The sequence below is a fragment of the Peromyscus leucopus genome, chromosome 4 (assembly GCF_004664715.2).
Source record: "Peromyscus leucopus breed LL Stock chromosome 4, UCI_PerLeu_2.1, whole genome shotgun sequence".
Classification (NCBI taxonomy): Eukaryota; Metazoa; Chordata; class Mammalia; order Rodentia; family Cricetidae; genus Peromyscus; species Peromyscus leucopus.
In genome coordinates this window covers 35,497,549-35,525,215 of record NC_051066.1, presented here as the reverse complement: position 1 = coordinate 35,525,215, position 27,667 = coordinate 35,497,549, and the positions used below count along the sequence as shown (strand labels likewise).

At 44.3% G+C, this 27,667-nt stretch overlaps 1 protein-coding gene across 2 annotated transcripts in view; it reads left to right on the top strand.

Annotated features, from left to right (window-relative positions):
• The window catches only part of Acvr1 (activin A receptor type 1), a 122,694-nt gene that overhangs the window by 91,607 nt on the left and 3,420 nt on the right, over positions 1-27,667 (top strand). For both annotated transcript variants that reach the window (XM_037204795.1, XM_028873141.2), the window contains 4 exons: positions 3,146-3,245; positions 8,234-8,380; positions 14,390-14,665; positions 18,858-19,055. In XM_037204795.1, the coding sequence (XP_037060690.1) occupies positions 3,146-3,245; positions 8,234-8,380; positions 14,390-14,665; positions 18,858-19,055 (721 nt within the window). The remainder of the gene's footprint in view (positions 1-3,145; positions 3,246-8,233; positions 8,381-14,389; positions 14,666-18,857; positions 19,056-27,667) is intronic.

Below are 27,667 nucleotides of genomic sequence, written 5' to 3'. Positions count from 1 at the left end.
CTGGTTGGCTCCTGTACATAAGAACATCCATTCAAACAGACACTTCAAGAATGGGCTTGGAGATTCTACTTTAGTAGATTCTTGGAGGTGACTTTTCTTTGGGGAATGTGAGGAAAAGGGACAAAGAATGGTTGATGGGACTGGAGTTTTGGAGGGCTTGGAATGGCCTTACTCAGTTACTCTATTTGTAACAACAAAAGTGTATTTTTTTTAAAGGAAGCATCTTCTCATTAATATTAAAAAAAATCTTTTTTCCCTTTAGATGATTTGAATACCCCATAATTTAGAAACTTGACATCTCCAGAAGTGGCCATTAAGATTTTGATGCTCTAGTACTGCCCCCTTGTGGAACGTAGTCAGCTGACTGAACCAATGTCCTCCAGTAGAAATGTGTAGCACATACAGAATTTAAAATGCCTTAGTAGCCTCCTTTACAAGTAAAGAGGGGAGGGGAAGCAAAACATATATAATTTTTATCATTTCAATGTACAATAAAAATATTGGTATTTTGCATAAGTTTTCACAGTCATTTACAGGGTGCATCATTCTAGGCCCTTCATTGTTTACTTCTTCAGCATAGAAGGCACTGTATACATTTGAAAATTTCTCCCTGACCAGGGAGGTGGCCCAGAGGGTAAAGATGTTCACTGCTGAGCCCAATGACCTAAATTCAATCCCCAGGAGTCGCATGGGAGAAAACTGACTCCCACAAGCTGTCCTCTGAGTTCCAAACGTGCCGTGGCAAGGCTGCTCCCCCTCCCCAATAAATAAGTAAATAAATAAATGCAGTAAACATTTAAAGTTACCCATACATTTGAAAACTATAGTGTTACATTCAAAGTGGATGTCTTCCTTTAGTTACTCTTCTAAACTTTTAGTTAAGTCGGGGAAGTAGGTCACTTACCATAAGCAGCCTACTACAGAGTGCAAAAGACTAAAGTAACAACACTCTCCATGGATACTACATGGGTTCTCTGAAAAAGACACCGATTCGTGGGTGTGAGGTGCCAATGACACAGCCACGCCAGCTTCTTCCTTGTCATAATCCAGTGCGTTGCAAGTCAATCAAGTTATCTTTGTAGTGTGATTCAGAGCTGCCGAATGCTATGCTCCTGTCTCTTACCAGATCGTCATGCATGAAGGCTGGCTCTAGGACAGGACAAGTCTGCAAGTGCTCAGGAGTTCTGTCATTAGGATTGCTCTACCACATTCTTTTTTTTTTTTTTTTTTTTTGGTTTGCTGGAAGAGATGTACCCTAGGTGGTGGCCATCTTTAGCTCATGTGCTCCACCTGCCCAGCCATTAGACCTACCTGTAATCAGGTGCCAGAACACTGCTGATGCTGGATGTAGTCTGGGAACCACCATGCCCTGCTGCCTGCACCATCAGTGTTATGTATAAAAAAGGAGCAAGTTATCCTTGGGTACCTCCTTTTACTCACCTATTTGAATTACAGTGTAGTGGAACTGGAAGAGGGTACTTTTTTTCTCATTCAATACTTGCTCCGAAGGTGTTCTGAGGTTTAGGGGAAAGCAGATGGGTTTATGGGGTTTGTAGCAGGAAGGCATGAAGATGATTCCAGACCAAGCTTCAGCAAAGCAAGATTCTAAGGCAGATCAGTCAGAACTTTGTTCCTCGGAGCTGCTACCATGTCTAATTACCAAGGGCAGTAATTGGAATGTCTAGTGTAAATTACTGTTTAAATAGCTTTTAGGATTTTGAAATAGGAATGAAAGCCTGTGCCAAAACAGACTTCTCAACACAACCCAGCCACGTCAGCTGACAGAATGTCACGCTATAATGATATAGCACGGAATAAGCAGTTGTCCTTATTTGCTTATGTAAACGGTGTGTTCATTTCTGTGATTTGACGAAGTGTAAGCTCGCTGAAGCTCGCCCACGGCAGTGAGTCTTTGGTTGACCTCCCCACACCCTTAAATCTGTGAACTTAATTAGAACCCAAGCTGTGCATCACGAAAAAGCAGTAGCTTAATATTCAGCATTGTTTTTCTCAAAAATAATTGAATACATGGAAACAGACAAACACGGCAAGAGAGAATTGTTGGGGAGGCATGAACCCTATTTCATCTACATTCATTTTCTTCTTGATTATCCTTTTGTGGCTTTTAAGGGTCCTGGATTTCTTCTGTTGATCTTCAGCTTTTGGTAATTTTACTGATCCACAGTATTTTACAGTAGTGCTCCATGGAAGAGAGAGAAGATGAAACTCACAGAAGTCTATGTGTTGCTTGACTAGGCTGCTTATGTGTTGGGAAAGGAGGAGCTTTGGGCAGGGTTAACTGGATGATATTGCAGCTGCCCCCCCCCACCATGTCTAATGTCAGTCTATGTATTAGACATGATCCAGGCCTTTGCTAAAACTATTAAGGCAAACTTTATGAATGAACTAACTGGTAATCTTTTGCCAGCATACTCATTGGGAAAAATCAATTTGCAATTCTGGCTTTACGTTTTAAATGAAATATTGTTTTACTTTTCTTCCTTTCTAATTTGTAATTCACATTAGGAAATGCTAAGTAGGTGTTAATTTAGTGACCCTTTTGTTCATCTATTACCTGAAAAAAAGAACCTTCATCTAGAGAAATACCTACGCACGTACCTATAAGTACCAATTTGAAGATCTACATACTATTAGAATCTTTCCATTACACTTGGGTGCTCATATTCCTAATTTGTTTGCTTCTAATTAGACATCTTTGATTTATTTGGCAAATAAAGTAGATCATTCAGTAGATATTTAGTGAGCATAGCAGAATATCATAGTTAATACACAGCTCTTAATGTTGAAGCATCCCCCCCCCAACCCCATTCTTCTTGCTGTTTTTCGTGCTCAGTCCTTTGAACTTTCTAATGTGCTCATTAACTTTGCTCAGCTTCCTTTCTCATGTATTTGATGAAAAAACTCCAGGGCTTATCCATCTTGCAAACCTGCCTTCTTTGGTTTACTTTTTAATTTTCCTGAGGCACACAACCAGTCTTTTCAGGGGAGATTTTTTGAGGCAGTATAATGGGTCACATGACCAGAGTTACTGGAAACCATGTTGGTTATTGTGGTATGTGTCCTGGAACTCCACAGCAAGGACTGTAGCTCAGTAATTTCTTTTTCTCCTTGTTTCCCATTACAGGAATTACTGGATCACTCGTGTACATCGGGAAGTGGTTCTGGTCTTCCTTTTCTGGTTCAGAGAACTGTGGCTCGCCAGATTACCCTGTTGGAGTGTGTTGGTAATTCTTCGTTTCCCTTCCTTTTGGGAAATAGACAGCGTCAGTCATGATTCTAGAAGTAGGATGGGGCTTGGAAAAGTCGGCTTCTTGCTGCTGCTGCTGCTTCCTCATTTGCGCAGGAGGTGCCACGCCACCCTGTGGTTGTTCAGCTTGGGAGCGGGAGAGAGACAGCCATGGGGGTCTGTGTTCTCCGTGACTCATCTGGGAGAACTTGTTGAAGTTCTGGGAAGGGGGTCATCACTAAGTAGTACAGACAATGCCTAGTCTGAGTGACTCAAAGAGGCTGTGTTGTCCAGCGACTGAATGATCTGAGGTAATAGGCTTCTGTTAGGAAGGTTTTTCTCTGTAGTTTCTCCGCCCTTTCTACTGCCCCTCCCTCTAAAAATAATGATGAGTACATCTGGTTACTGTGTGCCAATTAGAAACCAAAAACTTAGTACAATATACTTTTAAAAACTAGAGTGAATTTTACTGTTTCCTGATTAAATCCTTATTACCAAGAGCTACATATATTTTTATAGCCTTTCATTTTCTCCCTACAACATATTTTAGGTTGGTGGATTGTTTCTGAAAAATTTGTGTCCCTTTATTCATTAAAAAAATTTTGATCTGTTGTTATTGCATGTGTGTATACTGTGTATGAGTGTGGGTTGTTCATGCCACGGCACATGTGGAAGTTAGAGGACGGTGCTGTGGAGTCGGTTGTCACCTTGTACTTTTATATGGGTTCTGGGGATTGAACTCAGATCATCAGACTTGCGTGGCAAGGGCTTTCCCCATCGAACCCTCTCACTGGCCCTCCTTCCTTCTTTTCATGAGGGCACACACCTTTTCTAGTATTGGGACTTGTCAGAAGTCCTTTAAAAAGCTGTGCGGTAGTCAGCTGGGCTGATGGATTAGCGAAAATGCGTGTAAAGGACTTAGCACATATTCTTCTGCCTTCAGAATTGGCAGAATGAATGCCCAGGAATTGTGGATTTCTGAGTCAAGCATGGTTGTTTATTATTATTATTATTATTATTATTATTATTAATAGCCTCATGAATTTTGTGGAGATGGTACAGAATGCCTTGTTTGTTTTACAGACAAGGTCTCTTGGCCCAGGCAGACCTAGAACTCAGTATCCAGCCAAAGATGGCCTTCCACTCCTGATCTTCTCCTCTATCTCTTGAGTCCTGCCTGCCATTATTATAGGCATACATCCTATGGCCAGATGCATTTTTAAAGTCCTGATTATCAGGGCTGAGGGGATGGCTCAGTCAATAAATGTTCTTGGACCAACGTGAGAACTTGATTGTGATCCCCAGGACCTATATAAAAAAGGTGCCACAGTGGGATGTGTCTATAGTCCCAGCACTGGATATGCAGAAACAGGAAGATGTGTGGAGTTTGCTGGCCAGCCAGTCTAGCTGGATCTGTGAGCTTGAGGTTTGTTGAGAGACCGCATCTCAAAAAATTAAGGGATTGAAGAAAATAAGGTCTTTGTGTTTTACTTGTTTCATGTGGAGGGTGGATAGTTGTGGCTAGCATGATAGGTTTCCAGCTCCTCATTGAGATGGTGTGCAGGAATGGCTTGGCATTGTCTCTGCACTCCTTCTGGTGCTCGGCCTTTTGAGGTGGAGGCTGAGCTTCTGCCCTCTGACGCTTTGTTTGGGGGACGTGTCTGACTGTTATGAGTTGCCCCGCCCACTACCTGCTATATGAAGGAGGAATGCCCTCACTCTGTAGTAAGATCTGGGTAGGCAGCGCTGCTTGCCCGAGACGCACAGGTGACAGTCTGGGGCTGTGTCGCCTTTCCTCCTGGTCCGCCTGCACTTACTGTGCCTATTTCCACTGTATGCAGCTCTACCACAGCTGACTGAAACTAGAAGAAGTTGGGGGGAAACGCCCAGGTGTACTCATTACCAACAACCAGAATTGTCTTCTTGTACTAATTAGCATCCTGTTTGTTAATGAGCAAGGATGCCTAGGTAGCCGTATGAGGCAGGGAAGGGACCATGCACCTGCCTCTCCTGCCTTTGTCCACTTGATCCAACACTCATCACTCATGGATAGTCCCATGTGCCACGCTTGGTCCTCAGAGATTGGCTCCAGAGTCCAGTTGCTCCTCTGGACTGGGTACAGTTTTTGACTCTCTCCATGTTCTTCCGCATTTTTGAGCTAGTGTAGATTCAATTATTGCACTTTGTTGGGTTGACATTGAAGACCGATGGATGCAGTGCCTCTTCAGGAGTTTGGAGTTTGTGTTTGGATGGTATAGCTTTGAGGAGAAAGGTGGATAGGTAGACGATCACTTTAGTTCAAGAGCCCGGGGAGTTGACCGTGTTAGTCCTTTCCATGTTGTGCTGTCCAAATTTGAAGGCCCTGGGCATCCTCTTCATGGCCTTTCTGGCCAGGAACTTTTGGGAAACTGCCACTATTTTGACAACCATTAAAATCAATTTCTGATTTGATTTTTTTCCAACTACCAGACCGTATATGCCTTATATTTTATTTTCTTAATTAAAGAAAAAAAGATTCGCGACAACAAACAACTCTGTGTCCACAGTTTTGGGGGACATTTGTCTTTCCTTTCCAGTGAAACAGTGACTACAGAGAGAAAGTAAAAATACAACATGGAGCAAAGGCAGGAAAGGCTTGGCATTTATTTTCCACTTTTATAGCTCCTGGCTTTGTAGCATCTCAACACTAGTCCTCTTCTGGACCAGAAATGCTAAGTCATGCCTGTGGCGTGATTAAAGTGACTGGTAAACTAGATAGACTGTGTGTGATTCTTGACAGGGGCCCACAATGCACTCCAGCCAATCTTAGCACCCCTTTAGAATAGTCATTGCTATTCGATAGGGTTATCGCTTCTTGTCAAGGAACCTCAATTGGGTGGCCATCCATGTTGCCATATCACCAGCAGAGCTGGATGGTACCCTGGGTGTCACACCTGGGAAGCAGGCATTCTGTCGCCAAGTCACATCCCCAGCCCTCAGTGGTTTGTCGGATGTTTCAGGTGTGACTTGGACACACCTGCTTTCTTTCTATGTTTAGGTTCTCGTTGGCTGAGTTTTCCAGCAGAGGGACTGTTCTCATGGGGTGTGCATGCAGGTGGGCACGGCAGCTGCCTACCACAGCCCTGAGATCGTGCGGTTGCCGTGTGCCTGCGCTGAAAGGTTCACGGCCCTGTAGTTTCATCTCCACTGCGTTGCCTGCCATCCCGGCTATTACAACCCCATGTTGACCCCCATAGTTTGGAGATTGTGACCTCCTCTTTCTGACCTCTTTAGTCATCCTTACCTATAATTAAAGACATGGTTGGAAGGGGGATATGTCCCTGATAAGCATGTGGCTATTGCATGGAGGGAGGGGGCATGCATCGGAGAGGTCAGATCCCAGCTAAGTCACCCCATTTTCTAAAATATGTTCTTCAAGCGACTTTAAAAAACACTCCACTGCTTCATGTGTATGGGTGTTTTGCCTGCACGTATGCCTGTGCATCACAAGTATGCCTAGTGTCTGAGGATTCCCTGGAACTGAAGTCATAGATGGTTGTGTGCTACCTCGTGGGTTCTGGGAATTCAATCTGGGCCCTCTGGAAGAGCATCCAGTGCTCTTGACCACAGAGCCAGTTCTTCAGCCCCCAGGTGACGTTTTAAAAAGACTTCATTTATTAGTATTGTATGTGTCTGTTTATGGTGCACATATGTGAATGTGTATGCCAGCGACGACTTTGTGGAGTCAGTTCTCTGGCTCCACTTTTATATAGATTCTAAGGGTTAAACTCAGGCTCGCACTCAGCAAGTCTATTTACCTGCTAAGCCATCTCTCTGGCTCCAGAATGTTCCACGCTCTTTCTAGTGTAGTCCCCATGTGACATCACTGGGGCCCGTCTAAACAGACATCCATGACCAGTGTCAGAAATCAGAGCTGTTCTGGCATTGCATGTTGATGAATTTGAAAATCTGTGTTTGAAATATATCCTCCTCCAAGAAACCCTTTAAAGGTGGTGGTGGCGGCAGCAGCGGCGGTGGTGGCGGCGCAGAACCACCTCCCGCCAGCACCATAGTTTGTCGTTGATCTTTAGGACCTCAAACTGTCCTTCTGTGGGGGGAAAATGGCAAAAGCACATTGAGATGTTTGTGCTTAGAAATGCCTGTGAGGGTCCAGTGTAAAGCAAGGGAACCAGAGAAGCCATTCAGTTATTTGGCTACATAACCCCTGCCCTTTGGCTTTTGGTACCATATTGCAATCTAAGTTTGAAATTGTGCTATCTTTCCTGTGTTTTCAAAAACTATATGCCAAAGGTTTCTAGCCTTTTGACATTGTGACTTTACATTGTCATCTGCAAATGTGCTGGGCTGCCTGCATGGCTAGCCTGGGACACACCTGAGACACCCTTCAGGACGGCAGGTTCAATATAAATGTGCAGCTGCTTAGGGTCAGCTAATTGTGTGGCACTGACTGGAAGGCAGTTTCCTGTCACAGTGGGGTGGACAGGGAAAGGCAGGGCCTACCTTATTTTTGTACATCTTTGTAGATAAAGTATTCACACTCCCAAATTGAGTTTGCCCAGCAACTAATGAGAGGGGTCAAGAGTTTCCGGCATTAGGCGCAGTGTTTACTACAAGGAGTTGTCTGGTCTGACCATGTATCCTTCTGTATATTAGAAACAGAAAAAAAAATCTCAGCGTCACACAAAGAAACACATGACCAAAGCAAAAATTATCGGCAGCAAGGCAGTCTTTTGGCAAAAAGGGTCTACCAGAACCCAAACCCAGCTAGTGAATCCATGGGCCAAATCGGCCTCCATGACGTAGGTGGTGACTTCGTTTCATCCCTTCGGTGGGGGCCCAACTTCCCAATCTGACCTGACTGGTTAGTCTGCAGAGAGGAGGGGGAGAGGTTCAGAATAAAAAGACACTGTCAGGTTGATTGCGTTATATAGGAAAAACAGAAACAAAAGCGTTCCTCACATACTTCGTCTGTTTTACTGTCCACAGGGAAGGGCCGCTATGGAGAAGTTTGGAGGGGCAGCTGGCAAGGAGAAAACGTTGCCGTAAAGATCTTCTCCTCCCGCGATGAGAAATCGTGGTTCAGGGAAACAGAATTGTACAACACTGTGATGCTGAGGCATGAAAACATTTTAGGTAAGTATGGATAAGCTTTCATTAACTGATCTCGATGGAGAAAAATGCCTGCCCTGGCTCTCTCCCATTTCACAGATGTCTAGAGTCTCTTCCAGAAAACGATATAGTGACCCTCAGCATGTATAGACTATTTAATTTTTTAACAGATACATTTTTTAATTTAAGTCTGCACATAAGTTATAAATTCCCTGCCCGGTGAAAGGAAATCTGTGGCAAGGCCTTCTTGCTCCTATATCTGCAGATGTATTTAAACAACAAAAACTAGTTCTACATTGTTCATTTCAAGGCTTGTGGGGTGGTTCTGCCTGCCCCACCCTTCCTGAATATTTATTACTGGAATCAAACTAAGAAAGGCCTTTGGATCCCTTCCTAGAGATTCACAGCTCCCAGGGATGCCGTAATTAGATGCACATTCCCTCAAACTAGGCATCATTTTTAAAAGACCAGATTTACAGAGGGATTCGGCATACATTCTAATTTGAAAACTCCTCGCATACTTCTGGGACTCACAAAGTACAGATGAATTTTCATCATCTTATCACTAAAGCTTAGCAACACTTCGGAAACATGTGCAGTGCCCACTACAGTCCTGCTATAGCAGAGGAGAGGGCCCATTGGTTTCTCTATTTCCAAAGGCTTGAAGTGTGTTTCCATTAATACACATGTATGGTGAAAGCTGCCTAGAGTGAGTCTTCAGAAATAGAAGAGAAATCTGGGGAGAACTGAACTGTATGCTGTAGTGTTGGCCACTGTGTGGCTATTGGAGTATGTCTGGGCCTCGTATATTACACATTGTACCTCTATTCCATTCTATCAATCTAGTATTTAAATGTGACCCCGGTTGTTGGTGACTGTCCAAAGGTAGGATGGCTGTCCAAAGCTTTGCTTCGACAGCGTGATGGTGGCATTCAGTCTCAGGAACATTTAAAAGTGTCTTTGAGGATCTGGAGAGATGGGTTAGCATTTAAAATCACTGGTTGTTCTTGCAGAAGTCCTGGGTTCTATTCCTCACACCCATAGGGCAACAGTTGTGACTCTTGTTCCGGGGGATCTGATGACCTCTTCTGGCCTCTGTGGCCATTGTATGCACACGGTACACACACAGACATGTAAGCAAAACAGCCATGCGCGCGCGCGCACACACACACACACACACACACACACACACACACACACACAAATTAAATAATTCAAATGTGTCTTTGATTGCTCCCAAATTGGGCCTATAGTTCTGGTGACTTCTAGTCCTGACTTTCATAATTCCCTAGTTGTCAGTTCCAAGGAGTCTTTTGAGCTTCAGTTACAAATACGTCTATATCTGGCTACAACTAGTATTTTCCTTTCTGTGGGACTGTGACAAACAGGTGGCTTTGATCTTGTTTGCATTGTTCTTGACTATCTGCTGTCTCCTTTCCATCCTCTAACCCCCATTTTCTCCATCCAAATGTCTCGGTCTCGGCCAGTTTCTCTGCCCAGACTCCCCTGTGCCTTTGCGCACACCCTCTGCTGGTAACCTACCACTCACTGCCTGGGATGCATTCTGGGGTCTGTGTGTAATAGCTGTGATGATAACTCTAACAACAGAGCCAGGGATAACAGTGGGGAGTGACTGTGTCATGAGTTCTGCTGGAATTGCTTCGTGTGTGCACTCTTGGGTAATCCTCCCTGCAGCCTTAGAGAGTAGGTCGTCTTATTTCCCCAGTTTTAACTAGCCAAAGCTACTGAGGAGAGGCGAAATGTTAGAGCTTAGGAGCTTAACCCTTTACCATAGTTCCCTGCTGTGGCCTGCAGCCTGTGGGGTAGTCATGACACATTGCCCTGGAGTCCTGTCTTAGATTACAGAGTCAGGGTAGGAGGTGGACATTCACTTGTACTCAAATTTGCCTTGAGGTTCCCAATCTTCCTTCTGCCCCTGGAGCAGACTGAAACTGAGCAACAGTCAGAGTTGGTTGTGTTAGGAGCTTTGGTGTACAACAGAGACTTGCCTTACATAGTAGGTAGAGTCACTATTAATGGGAAGATGCATGTCCTCTCCTAAGAAGCATCTGTGGTCTGAAACCTTTTGAAGGAAGGGCATAGCCATGCATCCCCGCTCAGGCTTCTGGTGCTCACATACTCATTGTGCAAAATCTCTGGGATACTGTGCCCTCCAGTGTCTTAGCCACTGTGTTGTCTTCTGAGGGTGGGAATCCTTCCCATAGTGTTTACATTCATTCCTAGTACTCAGCGCTGTGTCCAGCACATGGTAACACCCAGGAAATAGTGACGAGGTTGGGTTTAATCGCAAGAGGAATTTGAAAGGTGTGTTTGCAGTATGGTTCACATATGTGAAGTGCTGGAGTCCCTTACGGTGACTACATTGTCTGTTTTTCTTACTTGGTTATATGTGGAAATTCTGGCATATTCTAAATTCCTGAGATTGCTCTCCCTCACCCTAATCACAGTGATATGGACATATGGTCTTTTTAGTTGACAAGGCTCACAGAAATAAACATTTAATTAAATTAAACTTTTAGCCAGAGCTGTGGAGATGGCTCTGTTGGTAAAGTGTGTGCTGCATAAACATGAGGCCCTGAGTTCGGATCCCCAGCACCCACATAACATCGCACATAGGAGTGACATAGGCCTGTAACTCCAGCGCTGGTGGACTGAGAGTGGGGACAAGTAGATCCCTGGAACTCTTTGGCCCATCCTAACTTAGCTAATCGGTGAGCCCCAGGTTCACAGAGAGAACTCTTCTCAAAAAACCAGGTGGACAGTGATCAGAAAACAATATGGGTGTAGATTTCTGACTCCCACATGTGTGCACATATAAATATACACACACAACCCTGTACATCACACACACACACACACACACACACACACACACGCACGCACGCACGCACGCACGCACACGCATGAATGCACATACACACAGACATACCATTTCACCCTTGCCCTACCAGTTTTCTGGGCATACTTTGTTTTCTATGATCATTTTGTTTTCTGTCAAAAGAGTATGTTGGATTTCAGATAGGCACCCTTCCTTCTCATGTTTTAATTTACTTATTGTGTTTACAGAGTCTGGCTACATTGCCCAGATGGTCTTGAACTCCTGGGTTCATGAAGTCCTCGGTCCTCAGCCCCCTGAATCAGTGGGTGGAGAGGTTTGTCCCACATTGTACCTGACTTGCATATTATGTTTTCAGGATCTGATTATGATTCTCCTCCCCAGGAGTATTGCTAAGTCTAGATCCCCAAAGCATGTAGTTGAATTCAACTTATTCTTTGTACGCATGCACACTCTCGTGTAAAAGTGGGGGCCCTTGTTTGTCCCCTTAGTTAAACCTGTGGGCTAGCTTGAATTTCAGACCTTCGTCCTGCTGTATCTGGTGAGGAAGAGAACAGATGTAGCTAATGCAGCTCGCCATGAGATGGTGGAAGCTGGCTTTTGCTCTGGGGAGTAACACTTCCCTGATCTAAGGACTGTTAGAGGCCCACTGCAGCTGCTAATCAAAACTGCATTTCTGAGCATTCACTGCCTTATCTCTATACCTAAGGAGGACGATTAGCATGGAGCTCTATTCCAAGTCTTACATCACACTCCTTTAAAAAGATATGTGATATTGATCACTTTATGCCTTAGTTTTTAGACAGGGGCTAATGTATCTGAGGCTAGCCTCAAACTCACTATGTAGCCAAGGGGGATCTTGAATTTCTGGTCCCCCTGCTTCCACCTCTCCAGGCTTAGAATGATAGCTAGAAGTACCACCATGCCTGGTCTGTGTAGAGCTGGGGAAACAACTCTGGGTTTCTTGTGTACTAGGCAAGCCCTGGAGCATCCACATCACCGGTCCTGCTTTATGTAGTTTTAAGCATAAAATTGAGTAGCATTGAAGTTGGATGGCTGTGCAGTGATCACCGTCATCCTGCTCCATAACTGCCTCGTGCTCTTGTGTCTTATGTGATGGGCTGCTGAGATGGCTCAGTGCTTGCTATCAAACCTGAGTTTGCCTTGAGTTCAATCCCTGGGATCCCCGTGGTAGGAGAGAACAGATTTCCACATGTTGTTCTTTGACCACGTGCATGTGTACATGTGCGTAAAACCGGCAAAGTAAATAAGAATAAATATAATAAAAATAAATGTAGTTTAAAATGTAAAGCACTACTAAGGGCCTGGGGAGATGTCTCAGTAGGTAAAGTTGCTATTTTGCAGGATTGACAGCCTGAGTTTGGACTCCCAGAACCCATAAAGTAATGCTGTAGTGCAAGCATTTTATAATCCCAGCGTACCCCTACTTGGAGACTGGAGATGGAGACAGGAGAATTGCTAGAAGCCCAGGGGCCAGCTAGCGTTGTATACACAGCAGTGAACAGCAAGAGAAACCAGGTCTCAAAGAAGGTGAAAAGCAAGTGCTGACAGCTAAGATTGTTCTGTGACCTGCACACATGAACCCTTACACACGTATGCCCTCACACCATGAACACATCCATGCACGCATGCACGTGTACGCACAGACACCCACACAAGAGTACTGTTGACTACTTGATGTCACTATTTCTTGAGACTACTGGGGAGGGAAGCAAACTCTTTCTGAAAATATAAAATGCAAATGTTCTTCATACATATGATGTGCTTGGCATCGCATTAAGCATCTTGGATGCGCTGCCTTTTGTTACCATGTCCGTTTAGGATGTGTTGTTTTCCTGCTCTCTTTTAACCAAGGAGAGCAAGGTGGAGAGTCTATGAGACACGATCATGATCGCCCAGCTCAAGGATGGTAGAGCCAGGATGTCAGGCAGTGGTATAGATTTAGGGTCCAACCATCTCAACACCTCACATCGGTCACCTCTGCTGGTTTCTTAGCATTGCCACTGAAAACTTCACAGATCTTAGATCATTCTTTGATCACGTCTAGTACTTGAAGAGCCTGGGAGGATGGCTGTGACAGTATTTGGTCTAACCATCCTCTCCCTGTGTTACGAACACATCCAGTGGGTGTATCAGAGTCCCCACCTTGAGGCACCTGCTCGGCTTTTATTACTAATGGGCTGCTCTGGACTCCAAACACAAACATCCCATAATAGTACTCCAGCACTGAGAATCGAATGTACTTATATAAACTTGAGAGGGAAACAGTTGGAAAAAAAAAATCCCGTTCATTTCAAAGTTTTTTTTTCCTGGTTTGGAACATAAGGAATGGGACAAACAAAATCCTTCTTCAAGATCTAAGAGTCAGAGGGACGGTGAGAACAAAAGAACTCGCTTATTATATATGATTATTGTTTTCTCAGGGGAAGAAATCAGTGTGGGCTACTGCACAGGTGTATGTTAGCAGCTTGGTTTCTTTGCAGTTGTACCTTCCAGTTTGGGATCTTTATTTGGGGGAAGGTTAGTGAACATTAATAAGAGTTCCTCAAGTGTGCTTCGAATGTATACAAAAGGAGCTTCATGTCTCTCTGCATCTACCAGCGTCTCATTTCTCGTCAAGACATTTGTCCCCTCTGGATGCAAGCCTATTCCAGTATCTACTCTGATTTTTTTTTAATTATTTACTTTAGGAAAAAATTATTTAAACACTGCAGCAGGTACAGCAGGCATGGCAGTAACAGAATGCCTGTCTGCTCTGAGCTATCAGGGTTCAGGGTGCTGGACTCATGGTGCTGGGTCAGGACTGGATGCCGGGAAGGCAGGCATCCAGGTTCCAGGTTTGTAGGGTCTTAGGGTACTATTTCGAATAGCAAAGGGTTTGAAAATTTCATTATGGGTGAGCACCAAAGTATAAGTGTCATGTGATTCTTCACACCATGTATTAGTTTTTAAAAGGATTTCTTATAGCAGAAACTGGCAGGGGGGCACTTGGCTGTTCTTTAGCACTGCCCCTTTCAGGCGTAGATGCTATTCTTTGTTGCTTTTGTGATGGTTAATTCATTTTTGTTCTAGAGTAGATCTGTTCTGTGACGATTTGGAGTCCTCAGAGTTACAAGGTGGAGTGCCCACTGTGAAAATTCTGTCCTCTTTTGCAGGTTTCATCGCTTCAGACATGACGTCCAGACACTCCAGTACGCAGCTGTGGCTCATCACACATTACCATGAAATGGGGTCTTTGTATGACTACCTTCAGCTCACCACTCTGGATACAGTTAGCTGCCTTCGGATCGTGCTGTCCATAGCTAGTGGGCTTGCGCATTTGCACATAGAGATATTTGGGACCCAAGGGAAGTCAGCTATTGCCCACCGAGACCTAAAGAGCAAAAACATCCTGGTGAAGAAGAATGGACAGTGCTGCATAGCGGATTTGGGTAAACCTGAAAAAACATTCTTAGGGACTTCATTTACTGTGGGTGTACTCCAGATTACTAAAGGTGTTTAGCCAGATTGTACCCGTTTCTCCTCCTAACATGGTAAACTGAAAATTTCAAACCTTAAGGAAATCCGAATGCCATTATAACCAGCAGCTGTGTGTGTATGTACCACTTGCGTCTCCCTGTTAACATTTTGTAGTTCTTCTAATCCTTACATTCATTCGTCTATCCATCAGCTCTTGTTTGAACATCATAAAGCAAGTTGCAGACAAAAGAATTCTTTTCTCTGACAACTTCACCATTCAAACTAATATACCATTAAGTGCCTTGTTTGTCCATTCATTTTTCCCCCCCTTTCAGGTACTATTTACACATTATGAAATACCCAAATCTTATATTTTCAGAGTCTTGACAAGAGCTGTAAACCCCAAGTCTCTGCTGACACTTTCCTATTGTTTTTTAGAGAGCTCAGTCCCTACCCCACCACCCTCCTCAGCAACGACTACTCTTACATTCTGATTTCATGAACTTTTGCGTGAGAGTGGGTGTAGAACTAACTAGCTCAAGGAGTGGTTTGTCTTGAAAATGGTTTCCGAAGTCATTCTTCTGTAGCCAAGGCAAAATTATCAAGTGGAGAAAGTGTTCCGTGAGGTAACTCAACCTTTGCAGAGTTGGAGCATCGCCACCCTCCAGGATTTCGGGTCTGCTAATGGCACTCCAGTTGTCCTACAGATGAGACCGCCTTCACGGCTGGTAGCAATCCTGCGAAAATGACATCTGTCCTAAACCCCTAGAGTTGCGGCTGTGGCGTTGTGCTAATAAGAACTGAGTGATGCTGTTTATTCCTTCTAATAGACTATTGAGATTCCGCATTCTGATAAAGGTTTAGACAGAATTATCTTTAATTGCGTATTAAGATTAATTTACTTTGGTTTGATTTTAAAAACAGAGAGTCTGAGATGTTAGGAAAATTAGTTTCCTTTGATTCCCTTTCGAGTCTTTTTTTTGTTTGTTTCTTTTTTTTGTTTTGTCAAGACAGAGTTTCTCTGTGTAGCTTTGTGCCTTTCCTGGGTCTCGCTCTGTAGACCAGGCTGGCCTCGAACTCACAGAGATCCGCCTGCCTCTGCCTCCTGAGTGCTGGGATTAAAGGTGTGCGAAACCACTGCCCGGCACTTTAGAATCTTTCCTTGCGTGTTGAGGCTTTTTTTTTTTTTTTTTTTTTACGGTGTTTCACAAGGGGATGGGTGTGGTCCCTAAGTTGTGTGCAGCCATTTGAGGCGTGAGGAAGAAATTTGGAGTCAGGGTGATTTGTGTGCAAGTTCTGTCACTTACTCTGCAGTTTTGCATGTGTGTTTACTAATGTGTTCACCTGGCTCCAGTGCTGACACTGCTTACACTCTGTCCAAGGGTCCAAGGGTCTTAGCCAAGGGGGATCTAGTGCTTCATGCTGCCATGCTCTGGACTTGTGCATCACTGGCGCCTTCACAAGAAGTGTTCATGTTTTATTCATGTAACTCAACCCCAGACATTCCCCCTCACAGGATTATGATAGGGTTCAGGCGTTGTGAGAAAGAAGAAAGGATTCAGGTGAGGGCTGCTGTTATAATATAGCAGGGCAGCTCTTGGCTTTGGTTTATGGGACTTGGTCAGGAGGGAGATGGAGTATTCTGTCCAGCTTATTAATGGTTCAGCCATATTTCTTTTGGTATGAGCCCCCCAGTTAGGTATATTAGTTGCTGTAAAAACCCATGCTACCGAGTCACTGCAGACCAGTAATGTTGTATACAAAACAACATTTTTAGGATGTAAGTTGCATATAATTTTTCATGGTTTACCCTGAAATTAAGGATCACTCATCAGAGACAGTGTTCTGTTAAAAGGACTATAGCTGATTGATTTTTCTAACTTTTTGTTATTGAAAACATTTAAGCATGTAAGTTTTTAATTAATTTTTTCTTTTTAAAAATAAACTTTATTACTAAAAATACTTGCAAAAAAGTGATAACATCACATAAAAAGTTTAAAGGAATATTTTTTGTTTTAGTTTTGCTTTGTTTTTCAAGACAGGGTTTCTCTGTGTAGCCCTCGCTGTTTTGGAACTCACTCTGTAGACCAGGCTGGCTTCAAACTCAGAGATCCGCCTCCCTCTGCCTCCTGAGTGCTGGGATTACAGGCGTGCACCACTGCTGCCCAGTTTGAAGGAATATTATAATGATTTTCAGAGTCAAAATTGAAAATTTTGTTACATTTTCCTTCTGTGGTTGTATATTTTTTACTAATTTTGGGGTGTGTGACAGGTATTATAATACTTTATTACTAAATATATCAAAATTTACCCCTCCCCCACATCAAAATATATCATTTCCAAGACCACAGTTTAATCTCATCTAAAAATCACAGAAGTCTGACTATGTAGCCCAGACTGGCCTGGACACTCTGTTAGCCTAGCCTGGAATCCTCCTGCCTCAGCCCCTGAATGCTAGAGTATCACAGGTACAGTGTGCCACCATATTGTTGCCTTTTGGCTTTTTCAAGTAACAATTCAGTCAAGGTTTACAAACGGCATGCTTTTCTTTATCGTGATCATTACCCTCGAGGAGGTAAGGGATTCTCTGTAAAACTGAGCACCTCGCATCTTTGGGAGGTTTTTGTTGTAGTTTGCCTGTTTTCTTTTCTTTTTCTGGCAGTGTCTTACTATTTAGGCCCAGCTGAGCTGGAACTCACTGGCCTTGAGGCTTGTGGAAATTCTCCTGCCTCTGCCTCCCAAGTGCTGGGATTGTAGGTGTACACTGACAAGCCCTAGTCCTTTGAAGCCTTTGCTGTGGCCAAAGGAGTCAGTTCCAACATGGTGCAGTTACATGGCTCTTAGCAGCCAGCTTCAGTGCCCTGCACGGAGGCCTCTCCATGGGGCTGTTTACTGGCATTGAGTGTAATGAATGAGCCAAAGAAAACAGTCAGGAAAACTTTTATTCTGCCTCTCGGGCCCTCGTTTTTAAGATACATGAGGTCACTTTTGCCATTAATCTAACCCCAACTTCTGGACAAAACTAAAGCCAGCCCAGCTGGCATGGCATGCCTGTTTCAGCCATACCTTTACAGCGTGCTGATGTTTGGAGTGTGGTTCCAGGAATGGCAGAGGAGCATGTTTAATTTGATGAATGTTCACAAGAGCCAAAACAGAGAAAGAGGAGCCACTCTGCTTTAGATGAAGGGAGGTGCTAAAATCTTTGCTAACCATGAAGGGTAAGATGGCATGCTCTCTGGCCTCGTATGGAGTCATGCCTTCAAAGCTTTGACCTGAAGAACTCATTCACTACAGAGAGCGGCAGGGATTTCCAAGGCACCTTAGGACTGCAAAGCTTCCCAGGGCATTTTGGTCCTGCTTGGCACTTCCCATTATATGGAGTTTTATGGCAGTCATTTTTAAGATGGTCTATTTATGCATCAATAAATAAGTCTGTCCTCAGATAAGCCGTGCACAAATCTGTCTTTCCTCAGTGACTAGCGGGGAGTGGCAGGTCTCTCTAATTGACTGAGGAATTCAGAAATGAGCCGTGGTTGAAGTGCTTTGGAACCACTTAGTGAGAGAGAGATGCACTTTGAGTCAAGGTTCAGCTTATTGCCGTCTGTTCCCATGATTCCAGGGAAGGCCCATGGGTTCAGCCAACCTGATTGCTCTGATAAGTGGCTGTCCCTATGGGGGAACAGCAGAACCAGTTGTAGCTTGCCCTTTATAGCACAATAAATTACCTCAGGTTTTCAGTCTCACAGTGTCCAAAATTTGTGCTTGGAGACAAGTGGGAGAAGCGGTGGTGTTTGAGAGTTTAATCTGCTGATTTTTAAGCTACCTTGAAGTTCATATAGAATGTGTGTGAGCTTGTTTTTCCATGGGCTTCGAACATGGCCTTATATTACTTTAGTGTTTTGGTCTGCATTTACAAAAAAAACATATCTCCTAGAGCTTCATATATTAACTTGATACTTTAATAATCTTCCTGAAATTAGTTCTTTTTCCTGCTCTCACACCCAAAGTTACAAGAAATCTGGGGATATTCCAGGCATTCTAGGTGTCGCACCAGTGACACAATACCACTAGAGGGCGCTTTTGATTGGGGTTGTTTTAAATTCCTTCAGCTGCCCTGTAGGAGAGAGACTGTAGCTAATCCCAGTGCTGTCTTTTCCCCTTTAGGTCTGGCAGTCATGCATTCCCAGAGCACCAATCAGCTTGACGTGGGAAACAACCCCCGTGTGGGGACCAAGCGCTACATGGCTCCTGAAGTTCTAGATGAAACCATCCAAGTGGATTGCTTTGATTCTTACAAGAGGGTCGATATTTGGGCCTTTGGCCTTGTTCTGTGGGAAGTGGCCAGGCGGATGGTGAGCAATGGTAAGTGTGTGACATTGTCCGTGGTCCCTTGGTGCCACATGATTAAAAGGCCCCGGGGGAATATGGCAGCCTCATGGTTCCTCGAATCAAGTCCTACTTGCCTGATGGTGGGGTTAAGTGTGTAATGGCATTGTGTTTGAATTCAAGAGAGGAGACAGCGACTGAAGGACAGTTTGGGGAACAGCGTAATTTTTTTTTCTGGGTTTCCATTTGGGTCTCTTGCTCCTTTCTTCCCTTCCGGCTATGACTTCCTGTTTGACTTTCTTCTCATGGTCCTTCTTCCCTGTTTGTTCCTCCAGAAGCTAGATCTAACTGAAGAGCAGGGTGCAGCTCCTGGGGAAGCATCTTGCTGCTGTGGAATTCTTACCATTGGATTCTTGAGAAAAGTCCGTTTCCACATTTGGAAGGCATTCCTTTTATAAGAAACATTCAGCACTTTCTGAATGAATCGAATTTAAGCTCAAGTACCACAGATGGGTGGCTTTTATTGATCTGTTTGGTTTTATAAAATGGTGATGTCTTATGATAGGAAAGTGTTTCCCTGTCTTCCTTCCCTCCCTCCCTCCCTCCCTCCGTCCCTCCCTCCCTCCCTCCCTTTCTTCTCTTTCTGACAGGGACTCATTATGTAGGCCGGACTAGCCTGGAACTCACAGATCTGCCTGCCCCTCCTCCCAGGTTCTAGGATTCAAGGTGTGCCCTCCCAGGCTTGACCTACTTGTCACCGTGTTTGGGCCTGTCCCTCTCACAGCTCGCTCCCCCTCATGTCCACTGGGTACTTAAGTGAACCTCACATAATGGAATTTTGTATTGCTTTAAGAAGCACTAATTTTTATTCTGTCTGCTTAGGCGTCTCCTAACAACACAGAATGATCTTCATAGCAGAATCCCTTGAATCAACTTGATGAACTTCACATATCTAGAAAATATATCTCTGAAATTATCCCATAAAAAGAGACAGAAATGATGTTTCAAGTTTTTTTTTTTAGACAAGGTTTCTCCATGTAATTTTGGTGCCTGTCCTGGATCTCGCTCTGTAGACCAGGCTGGCCTTGAACTCAGAGAGATCCTCCTGGCTCTGCCTCCCAAGTGCTGGGATTAAAGGCGTGTGCCACAGCCTCCTGGTGATGTTTTGAGTTTTATGCAGTTTCCGAAAGCCATTTTACCTTCCTGTGAACCACTGGGATCCCAGTTCTGAAGTCTTCTAGAAATAAGACATGAAATCTAAATCTGCTACATCCGCCATCCACTCACGGGTAGTTTTTTCTAAGGACTGAGATTTGTGGAGTAGTTATAATTTTTTTTTTTTTTTTTTTTTTGTGAGTAACAGAGTCAGAGATTAAGACGCTTTGTGGAGGAAATGGAGTTGAGTAATTTGATACAGTTTCAGTGGGCAATAGCTGGAGTTAGTATGCCTTCATGATCAGGTTTTCTGTGACGTTAGTGTGCCCGTTTTGAACATACCCTCTAAGGACATTATGGCAAGTGTTTCAGATTAAACATCTGTGGACTGTAACTTGACAGTTCTTTTTTAGGGAGCCACGGACATTTTCTGGTAATTATTTCCCAATCCACCGCCTTTCAGTTAGTGCCATCAAAGCTCTCGAGAGCGGTTTGCGACAGAGAGATTGCCTAGCTGGTTTATAAAGTTCTGAACTTTGCCCGAGGTTGCACACGGACTTTATTTCCTCACCTCTCCCCAGTCATTTGTGAGTGCCTTGGAACTGACGGGGGAAATGTCAGATTCCGCTCAGGCTTTTTGATTGTTTGTTTGTTTGGAGACAGGGTTTCTCTGTGTAGCTCTGACTGTCCTGGAACTCACTCTGTAGACCAGACTGGCCTTGAACTCACAGCCAATCCACCTGCCTCTGCTTCCCAAGTGCTGGAATTAAAGGCATGAGCCACTACTGCCAACTAGCTTAGTCTGTCTTAACAAGATCACTTTTTGGTACTAGAATAAGCAGTGTGATGGGGAACTTCTCCCAGGAAGAGGAAGCTGGTGTCAGTAGGCCAGCACAGTGGCTGCTTCCCAGCTTCGGGTGTACAGCCCGGAGCCAATCAGGCTGCTAGGCAGGAATGTGTGGTGTGGGCTTTGTAAGAATGTGTCACCAGTGTGCCCTGTGTGTGTGTCACAGGCATCAACCCAAATGGCTTGAAAGATCAGCTGTGATTAATAGTAGTCAGTTTGAAGTTAGAGTCATCTGCTTAAAATTCAGCCAAACAAATGTTAGTTTGCCTGCTAGATCCTGTGATTAAGGTTATTTTTGGGAAGAAAAAAAAAAAAAAGCAAAAAAAACTGTGGCTGGGAGGGGATGAGAGAATGTTTTGGTTGTTTTTGTGATTTATTGGTCTCTTCTTTGCATCATGGTTTAGGCGTCTAGCTATTTCCCAAGCTGCTGTGGGTTGAGCTTCTGTTCTGTGATGTGATTTTTTTTTTTTTAAAGGGGCAATAAGGGTATCTTGTCTGTCATGTTAAAGCAAATGTTACTTTCTGGCAATGACTCACTCAATCTTTTCCTTTTTCTCTGGTCCCTCTTCTCCCATGAACATTCACATGCGCACACACACACACACACACACACACACACACATTTGTTTTAATTCAGGCTTGAAACTAATCAATGCTTCTTGAATACCTGTTTTATTTTAACTACGCTAGCCCCAGACAGGAAAAGCGAGAAGAAAGAAAAGCAGGAGACATGCTGCTCTCCTACCCTCGCTCCCACATTGCTGTTCCCCATTCCCTTCTCCGGGGCTACTCTGTTTAATGTGCTTGTTATCGTCTTTCTTGTATGTGACTCTTAATCTCCGCTGTTATTTTAAATGGTCACATGATAGTTTATTAATGTAACCATTCCCAGGTTGTTAGACATCCTGTGTCTCCCATTTGAGGCCTATAGTAGACATTTTTGTGCATGTAACTTTTCATTTGGGGAATTTAATTCCTCATCTTAAAAGAAGTGGACTTAATAGGTCAGAATATGGATGTTTTTATGGCTTGGCACACATTGCCAAATTACTTTCCAGAAGGGTTGTCCTAATTTACAATATTTCCTTCACCCCAGGGTACAATGTTCCTATTTCACTTTCTTACCACCTTTAGGAACTGTCATTAAAATAATATATATTTTTTGAAATTATTGTGTATAAAATCTACCTCATTTAAATATATGAACATCTCATATTAAGTCGGGTTATTATAATTATATATCCTTTGAATTTCAGAGTCTATTATAAAAATTGATGACCATATAGTTCTGTTGGAGCAGTGATCCTCAAGTGAACCATGAGCATAAAAATATGTCATATTTTGTACTTTTATTGGAATTTTACATTTATTTCCTACTAGTAATAAACCTCATGCTGTTTCTGTATAGGAAATGAATCTTCAGTCCATTTTCACGGTCAAGAATTTCTCAGTAGGATCCTTTGGAATTTATTGGTGGTGTGACTTTGGCACTGAATTTGGAATTGTTAGGGAAGAACAGGGATTTCCTACCTGTCCTGTGTGGGTTTCTGTATGAACTAAAGGCAGGGGTTTGCCTGGAGAACGAATGAAGGCCGGAGTAGGCATCAGAATCAACGCCAGCTCTTGCTGAGACACCCCTGGGCTTCAGCCCCAGAATTCCAAATCAGGGGTTCGAAGTTGGAGAATGTGACGTCCAGATTTTGAATATGCACGTCTGACTAGGGACTTCCCGAGGAGGCAGAGGGAACAATGCCAGCAAGCGTCTGTAACCTAGAGGGCAAGGTGATGTACCTCTGTGGCCTTGGGTGGCTTCATAGCGTCCTGTTGTGTGTTTGGCTCTGTCTTCCGATGCCTGGAACCAGGGCTCTCAGGCGTGATACACAGAGGCCTATGTAGGTGGAGCCCCTAGAGCCCCGTCCCTGGTTCTGGGCCCACTGGGATGGGAGAATCAATAATACCCCGGCTCTCATATTATACTATGACACTATCATTTAGATTGGTTTCACCATTGGAAAAATATTGATGGTAGTACCCACTTGCAAAGGTCATGGCAGGTAAATGAGACCATGTCAATTAAGCAGCTATTATTTGCCTGCTGCATAGGGAGTACATTGGCTGCCATTTTCTGGCTCCTTTCTTTTGGAAATAGGAGGTTTCCAGGAGCTTCCAGATCTTTCCCACCTCTCCCTGTCTTCCCATCTCCCTCTCCTGTGTTGCATGTGTTTCCCATTTCCCTGCCTATGGGCAGGCTCCGGGAAAATACTCTTATTTTCCTGACTTTAATTATTTTGTGATAAATCCGTGTTCAGATGTGCCAGAAACGATTGTATCACAGGGAAAAAAAAAATATCTTTGCTGGCCAAGCTGCATCTCTCATGGGGTGGGGACTGGGAAACACTTGTTAGAGTGAACGTATGTTTGGCACGTGTAGTTTGGGAAGCTTCTTCTAATGAGTCCTTGAGTTTGCCAGAGAGCCGCATGGGCTTCTGTTCCTAAGCACAATGGCTCGTGGATGGGAGCCATGGCCACGCTGGATGTCCAGCATGCTTCATGATGTGAATTCACCACCTCAGTGCGGACTAAGGTTTGAACAGATGAATCGGCCTAGGGAGAATGTTCGTATTTGTTAAACTAATTTGAAAGTTTTTATTTAGTCGTTCACTTTGACCTTTAGGGAAGTGACTGGGCATAGTGGAGGCGAGGTGGGAGGAAGGATTATTCTTGTTCTTTCCGTTTCCTGGAATTTCATATCCCCGATTCGGAGTTACTAAGCAGAGGAGGACCATTAGTTGGCCTCATGCTGAAATAACTCGGAGGCATCAGAACTTTATGAGAAGTTGTTTGGTGTCCTCCTTACTTCCTCTAAGACAAATATTTGCATCTTTCGTAACAGTGCCAGCCTTTAGCCCATGGCCCCTCTGCTCAAGAGGCTTCCACAGTTCCAAGATGCTCCAGCTCTGTGGTGCTTCTGTTTCTCTAGGTTTGAGAGTGGGATAGGCAGCTCCTGCTGGGGAGTGACCGTGAAGCTGTCTTAGACTGCCCCCGCCCCCTCTGACATCTTAAGATAACATTGCTTAATATTTTAGCCGTGCCTGACTATGTAGTACTCTGTTAGAGGCTGTTGACTTTTGCTTCTGACCTCCACGAGACTGGGTTTTGTCTTCGGTGCACATGGTTCCATATGCCATGAATTGCAGGGGAGGCGACAGGTGATGGCACAGCTGTCACAGGGTTCCTTTACCTAGCGTTGAGCAGAGCTGGGCTTCCCTGCCTGCCTGCCTGCCTTCCGAACTGTCGGCTGTGGGTTCCTGGTCCCCTGTCTCCAAGACTCAGGTCCACAATCCATTAACTACAATGGAGAGATCCTCGGAGCTCTGGATCCAAAACTTCTTCCTTGCTTACTTGGCATGACGCAGGGCTGAGAGGGCCAGGGCTAGCATCCTTCCGTACGACTAGCCTTATCCGTGTACGCGTTAGTCATCTTTTATATGTGCCATGGTATTAAATTATTTTGGCATTGTGCTGTGAGGCATGGTAGATAAAGTAACACAAATACTGAATGTCCTTCTGTGAACCTCATCACACCAGGATTCATCCATATACATACTCTTTCACGATTTTTTTTTTTTTGCGTATCCAAATGCAACTTCTACCAGTGTCATGTAATTTTTTTTTGCTTCATACTGACTCTCTCCTCTCCTCTCCTCTCCTCTCCTCTCCTCTCCTCTCCTCTCCTCTCCTCTCCTCTCCTCTCCTCTCCTCTCCTCTCTTCTCCTCTCCTCTCCTCTCCTCCCCTCCCCTCCCCTCCCCGCCTTTCCCCTCCCCTCTCCTGTTCTCCCCTCCCCTCCTCTCTTCTTCTCTTCTCCCCTCCTTCCCTCCTCTTTCTATCACCTCCCCTCTCCCCCTCCCTCCCTCCTCCCTTCCCTCCCTCCCTCCCTTCCTCCCTCCCTCCTCACTTTGGTTGCCCAGAGTGACCTGGAACTAGCTATGTGAACCAGATAAACTATGCAGACTACCCTCTGTGTGGGCGTGGCCTAAGGCCTCCAGGACTGCGTCTCCAGGGAGCGTTTGTTTTGGGACACAGCCGTACTGATGTGTTGTGGGTGTTGCTGTTGATTTGCACCTGATCTTTTGATGTGTATTTTAAAGATTGGTAAAACTATGGCATGAGAGCTGAGCATGCAGCATATTAGAGCTAGGGAATGTTGGGAAAGATAGATTTGCCCCAAAGAACGGAAAAGTTTCCATTAGACATATGCACCCCCGCCGGGCAGGGCCGCAACACACCAACACCAATTATACAAATGAATTGCACATGCCCAAAGCTGTGGCGGAAGAAGTTATGAATAATCTCTCTGACTTTTTTCCTGTGTCCCTTTGAGTCAGCAGCAGCCTTAATGGGAAGGCCACGGCTGACTGGCTGACTGTTCTTTCTTTGACAACCGTCTGATGTCACCTCTTCTCTGAATCCCTCTTCTCGTTTGCTGTTTGTACCACTCATGTGGCACTTGAAGTATTTTGTGTATCTGTTCTTATATTGTTTGTTTTGAGACAGGGTCTCACTGTGTAGCCCTGGCTAGCTACAACAGCTAGCCTCGAGCACAGAGATGGGCTGCCTCTGCCTCCAGAGTGCTGGGATTAGAGGCCTGCACTTTTACTTGTTTTCCTCAATTCTTGGTATCCTCTCTGCTGGGTCAGGGTTTGGCAAAGCTCATCCAGTGCCGCCTCTGTGGGACTTACAGTTCACTTTTTTGCTCGGCCAAGCAGATTGTTACATTCAGACAGAAGGTGAGGAACAGCTGTAAGTCAGTCCGTCTGTATCTAGCAACTTAAGACATGGCACATTCTGAATGCACAGCCCACCCACCACCCCAGCCTTATCCTTTCTTCCTACCACATACACCAGTTCCACTCACAGGGGACTCCTCTCATCTCTCCAGTGTGGGAGGCTCTTTCTAATTCTTCTCCTTCCTCCATAAACCCCTTCCATCTGGAAAATACCCTCTCCTTGGTAGTTTTTCTTTTCCTGGCCCCTGCTCTTCCTCCCAAATGACTCATCCTTGCCCTGCCCCACCCCCCACCCCCGGCCCTGGGTTCTGGAACTTCTTTGCATCCATGACACCGAGTTTCTAGAAACTACTTAGGAAACCACACAGTGTTTTTCTCTGAGCTCCAGCTATCCCATTGCTCCTGTCTTTAATATTAGTTCATGATTATCTTCTCAAAGGTTTTTCCCCCATGATTTTGTCATTCATCACTAGTACTACATCTTTTTCATTTCTGTATCCCTACCTCTGGGCTCAGTCTCTGATACACAGTGAAAGGAATCAAATGACTATTGAATCAATTTAGGAGCTAACACATAAACATGAGAGAATTTCTCCCTTCCAAGTAAAAGTAAATAGTGGTGTGAAAGGTTGAGGGAGCTGGGGAGACAGGGCAGTGCTTGTGTGAGGACGTGAGTTCCATCCCAGGAAGCAACGTGGAGAAGTTGGGCATGGTGGCACGTGTTTGTAATCCCAGTGCTGGGAGGCGGAGACGAGGATGTCTCTGGAGCCTGCTGTCCAGCCAGCCTAGTCCACTGATCAAGCTTCCGGCCAGTGAGAGACCCCTTCTCAAATAAAACAAAACAAAACAAAAAGGTAGATGGCACCCAAAGAATGTTGACTGGGGTTGACTTCCAGCTCAATACAAACACCCCTCTCCTCCCCTCCACATGAACACATTCATATGCACACAGACATACCAACAAACAACAGTTTTGAGGTATTTTTGTACAAGACTTATATTATCTAAGAGAAAAAGAGATACTAGTCCTGTGATGTACTAGATGGGTGATTTTCCTTGGCATTTAACCCAGCATTCCATTCATAATCGATATAAAGCACTTTTGGTCAATAGAAAAAAAAAATGACTTTTCTTGACCAAAGTGAGTTTCCTCCAAAAGAATGCTGCAGGTTAATCCCAGAGTATTTTTTTAAAATTAATTCTTTTTGAGGAGCATAGCCAGAGTCAGATGGAAATCATGAGTCTAAGCCAATGGCTGAAGAAAGAGAGGCATGACTTAGTGTTCCATTTCCAATTTACAATGAATTAAGTGGTCTTTGTTTGAAAACATCAATTCCTTTTGTTAACACATGACAACATTTAGTAAGGTCAAGCTATGAAAATTAGAAACACAAGGGGACTAGGGTTTTGTATAGCAATGTGCACTATTGGGCTAGGTCTTGTGTTTTAAATATACAACTATGTTTGGGGTGTGTGTGTGTGTGTGTGAGAGAGAGAGAGAGAGAGAGAGAGAGAGAGAGAGAGAGAGAGAGAGAGAGAGAGAGAGAGAGAGAGAAAGGGAGAGAGGGAGGGAGGGAGGGAGAGAGAGAGAGAGAGAGAGAGCACCTTTATATTACTCCTCATATCCACATAACCTTTTTTCTGGGAACTAAACAATTTGCCCCAAATAGCAGGTGATTCTGTTACATTTTTAAAGAATTAAGCCAGCCTACCAAATGTATCCCCATGGATAAATGGAGAGATGGTGAATAGCATCTTGCTTTCTGTTTCCTGTGAATGAATGTGGCCCCACAAAAGATGGAAGTTCTTTTTTAGCTTGATGTTCAGTTGTGTTTGGGGTGGTTTCTCCAAGTACTGA